Genomic DNA, 4271 nt, shown 5'->3' with positions numbered 1-4271 from the left:
TGATTAATGTATTTTCACTGATTAAATGAACATAACAACATATTCTCTTTGAAAACTAAATTGGGGCTGCAGGTAACTCTGTGCCACACTTGTCTAGGATGCTTATGGCCCTAGGTTTTTCTTTTTTTTTTTTTTGGCCCTAGGTTTGATGTCAAACACCACAAAACAAAACATAGCACAGAAAACAAGAACCACATACTGTACCACTAAGCTCCACCCCAGCCTAAATTCTTGCTTTGCTTTACAGAAAGACAAACTGGAATCACATTTGTAAAATAAGGATGTATCCTATATAAACAGACAAAGGGCTACTAAGAAACCTCAAAAGGCTGATGCAGTGGTGCAAGATGGGAGGCCAGTACTCTATGAGGATTAGGTAGGAGAACTGCAAATGAACTCCTGGGCTCGAGTGTTGCTCCTACTTCAGCCTCCAGAGTAGCAAGGATTATAAGAGCATGCCACCACACCCAGCCTTCTAAGGTGCTTTGAAGACCATCCATTATTTATGAACAATGAATGAGTTTGTAAGATTTTCAGAAACTGAAGTGTAAAAGAAATCATTCATGCCACCACATTCAAGTTAAACCTTCTCATTCTTTCCCATCCCTTCTCCTTAGTCTCTAGCACACAGGTGTCATTGGCACATTGCTAGACCCATTGCTCAGAGAGCATTTTATATCATGACCTAACTATAAGACCCTGATGCCTGCTACAGTGTATGCAATGTTGAACATTTACTTAACATTCTAGCAGGCTAAAATACCTCATTCATTTCAAATGATCGCTCATTTTAGTTTGATTCCATCAAATGAGAAGGTATATGTTGCATTACTCTAAGGCAAGGTAAAAACATGGCCATGCCTTCTTTTGATTTAGAAATGCAGACTTGAGCTGAGGGCTTGGGCTTTCTGGTTCAGGTTCCTACAGATCTCAGCCTCCATTCCTCCCTAATCACCATGCCCTCTTCCTGCCGGCATCACTCACGTTGAGTGCGTGGATGGGCTTGGTGACGTTGAACTTGTCCATGGTAGACAGGATGATAGAGGGTGTGGTTAGGAAGAAGAGCACCACGAAGAGGGTGAAGTTGATGCTGAGCCACTGCACCCACCAGCGGAGGCCCCGGACGGAGAGATTCTTCCTGCAAGAGGGACACGGTCCAGATGCTTCTGTCCTCAACACAGGCCACACCAGCTGTGCTGTAGCTGAAGTGGTCATGTCTGATTCAGGCAAACCAGAAGACTTGCCCAAGGCTCTGCTTGGGATTCATTCAGGCCTCAGGAGGAAAGCTATGGCCTGTGCATTGACTTCAGCCACTACAAGGCTGAAGTCCTGGTCAGCAGCCACTACAAGCCCTATGTGCAAGTCACAGCCAGAGCCCAGCACACAGCCTCCTACAGAGATGCCATGAGCACCAAACTGAGCAGACAGCTCCTGTGTGGCATTTCCTGGACATCTGCAGTGCCACGTGACTCACGCTGCCTTCCTCCCAGTGGGCCATGGGCTAGATTCAATGGGGAGCAGGCAGTGACAGTGGGGCTTCAGCATAGCTAGACTCAGCCTAGGCCCCACACTGCCATTAGGAATAGATCCAGTTCCTAATATGTCAGTGCTATGCTTGGGACACCCCGTGAAGCAGTAAATGAAGCAGTCGGGGCTGAGCTCTTCAGTGGAGAAGAACAGGAAACTCATGTGTGCAGGCAGCCGAGGCAGCCCGGGAAGACAGCTGTGCCCTGACCTCACCCATGCCCTGGACACAGTTCAGAAGACTGGCAGGTATTAGTCTGCGCTAAGGCCATGCTGTCCAACGAGGCAGGCACAAGACCAGGTGGCCACTGAGCATGGGAGATGTGGCTGGTGCACCTGGAGGTGGCGGAAGACTTTGCAGACTAAGTGGGAAAAGGAGAATGTGCTTGGTGCTGAGCACCTGTGTGGCTAGTCCCATCTCCATACCACCGAGAAAACAAAAAGTCCATGCTGAAAAGCTGAAATTAGGGTATTACTAAAATTCCTTTCACTTGTTTCCTTTTCTTTGCTAACAGGGCTACAAGGCCATCTCAGTGGTGTATCTCCCCACCTCCTGCCTCCCTGTTTATGTTGGACAGCAGTGCCTAGAGAAATAACACACAGAGAACCTCTGCGCACCCCCTAGGCTGGCCCGGGGGACCCCAGGAGCTCTGTGGAGATTTCCACTGAATGTCATTCAGGTCACACCTGGTCTCCAGGAGGCCCCTCCAGGAACCAGGCCACCTTCCACCCTGCCCAGACAGACCCTCACCAGCAGATGTCCTGAGGGTAGGCAGCCAAGGTGACATTCCACGTGGAGACATGGAGCTCTTTGCTGTAGGGTGACGGCTGGGGTTCGCCTTTGCACTGAAGGCTCTGACACTTACAGGCTCTGAAGTCCTTCAGGATGCTGCCAGGAAACACAGAGAGAAGTCAGAACCCAGCCTCACTGCAGCACTGTGCATAGGAATGGCACAGGCAAGGAAAATGGAGCCTTGGCTTTGCTGCTGCTCCTCTGACAAAGCTGATCATGTGGAGCAGAGTGCATGCTGGCTCATTATGGCCGGACTGTGGTTCATCTTCCCATCCTCAAGGGCATTTCATCGGCCTGCAGACTCAGCAACCGGCTGTGCTGCATGTCTGTCTGCCTCCCACTCCCAATCATTTGCATGTGGCACACAGCTCCTTGAGTCCACCCCATGACACTGCTGTGACTATCTTTCTTCCTCCAGCCAAGACCTAGCCTTCATCCCACATAACCTCAAGCCCTGGAGCACTGTGAGACCTCAGAGTGAGGCCCTATGGCACTAATGTGTGCTAACACATGGTCTTAGAGCACCTGTGGCTGTCCACAATGAAACCTTGGAGCACCTGTGAGCCCCCACCATGAGGCCCTGGAGCACTAGTGGCTGCCCCCAGTGAAGACCTGAGTCACCTATGGGACCCCACGGTGAGGCCCTGGCACATGTGTTGGTCCCCACAGTGAAGCCCAGGAACACCCATGTCCACCCAGAATGAAACCTGGGAGCACCTATGGGCTCCCAGTGTTGCCCTGGAATACCCACAGGCCCTACACTGAGGCTCAGGGACACCCATGGGTCCACACAGTGTGGCCTAGGAGGCCCAAGAGCACCTGTTGTCCCATCACAGTGATGCTCTCAGAGCACTCATGGCCTCCCTCATTGAGCCCTATCCCTTAGTCACCCGGATGCTGAGCTCCCTGTGGAGGGAGGGCAGGACTATCTCCACACACAGACACAGCCCATCATCCACATGGTGAGAGTCGGGTGAGGGAGGCTGGGCAGGCTGCACTCACTACGTGGCCATAGACTTTTCTCGGAAGGTGACGAAGGCCATTCCCAGGGGTTGGTCCTGGACCTGGTACTCCTCCTCCATGATCCTCTCCAGCAGCTGGTTGTACAGGCGCATGTAGTAGGTGATGGCATCCTCCTGTCAGGGGACAAAGCAGGTGGGTGATGTGGCCTCATGGGTCAGGGAACCTGCACCAGGCCTTGCTGTTTACCCGCTCACAACCCCACACTTCACAGCAGCAGAACTGGCCACAGGGCTTGGAGTTGACAAGGGCCAGCTGGCCCGTCCTCTCCTGCAGGTTTGTGTAGTAGGCCAGACTCTTCTCAGCCTTCTTTCTGTGGAGGTAGGAGAGGGTACAGATGAGCATGCTGCAGATTATCATTTATGGATGCCCACACCCCTTCAGTTATCAGCCTGCAGCAGAGCACAGGCTCTGCTCTAATGCCCTTCGTTCTCATGGTGGAGTCCAGCCCAGCCAGGAAGGAGGGAACCTCAGGGTGGGCCCTGTCTCTTACCTCTCCTCACACAGGTAGATCAGTTTGGCCACATCATAGCACAGCTGGACATCAACCACCTCACATGTCGGGTACGCATCCCTGTTGCAGGGGCCACATTGTAGCTGTGAGCTGAGGCAGCCCGGGAGGAAAACCCCACTCGTCTCCATGGGAGGATGTGGGCACTGCACTGCTGGGTTTGCGCTGGCAGTGGCCTCTTTTCTCTTTTACTCACTTCCCAGGAGAGGGAATTTTGAAGTTTATAAAATACAGTGACTTCTCTGGGTTTTTTCAGGGCTAGAAAGATGGATACCAGGGCCTTGCTCACGCTAAGCAAGCTGTGTACCCCTCGGTAAATTTCCAGCCCAAAGAGGTACATTTTAATAGACTGAAGGGAACTGCCTGGAAGTGACAAGCATATGCCCGGTCGGCTTTCCATCAGATGCTCTCCTCAAGGCCAGC

At 52.0% G+C, this 4271-nt stretch overlaps 1 protein-coding gene across 1 annotated transcript; it reads right to left on the bottom strand.

Annotated features, from left to right (window-relative positions):
- Window positions 1-145: 145 nt before the first annotated feature.
- LOC111814942 (CSC1-like protein 1) lies at window positions 146-4237 on the bottom strand. The gene is made up of 5 exons (XM_023708801.1): window positions 3831-4237; window positions 3527-3650; window positions 3320-3453; window positions 2276-2413; window positions 146-1138 (listed from the first exon to the last, which is right to left on the bottom strand). Exons 1-5 carry the CDS (start codon window positions 3977-3979, stop codon window positions 952-954), a joined length of 732 nt encoding a protein of 243 aa, XP_023564569.1. The 5' UTR covers window positions 3980-4237; the 3' UTR covers window positions 146-951.
- Between the last annotated feature and the right edge of the window lie 34 nt (window positions 4238-4271).

This window comes from Octodon degus, unplaced genomic scaffold (genome assembly GCF_000260255.1).
Source record: "Octodon degus isolate 3935 unplaced genomic scaffold, OctDeg1.0 scaffold02728, whole genome shotgun sequence".
NCBI lineage: Eukaryota > Metazoa > Chordata > Mammalia > Rodentia > Octodontidae > Octodon > Octodon degus.
The sequence above is the reverse complement of the archived record's forward strand: the minus strand, read 5'-3'. Positions and strand labels throughout refer to the sequence as shown.

Excerpts from the sequence above, each read along its gene's own strand:
- LOC111814942 (XM_023708801.1), bottom strand. The coding sequence starts at position 3,979 with ATGGAGACGAGTGGGGTTTTCCTCCCGGGCTGCCTCAGCTCACAGCTA. Across the intron at positions 3,651-3,830 it reads ATCTACCTGTGTGAGGAGAG|AAAGAAGGCTGAGAAGAGTC; the intron begins GTAAGAGACAGG and ends CTACCTCCACAG. Across the intron at positions 2,414-3,319 it reads GAAAAGTCTATGGCCACGTA|CATCCTGAAGGACTTCAGAG; the intron begins GTGAGTGCAGCC and ends GTTTCCTGGCAG.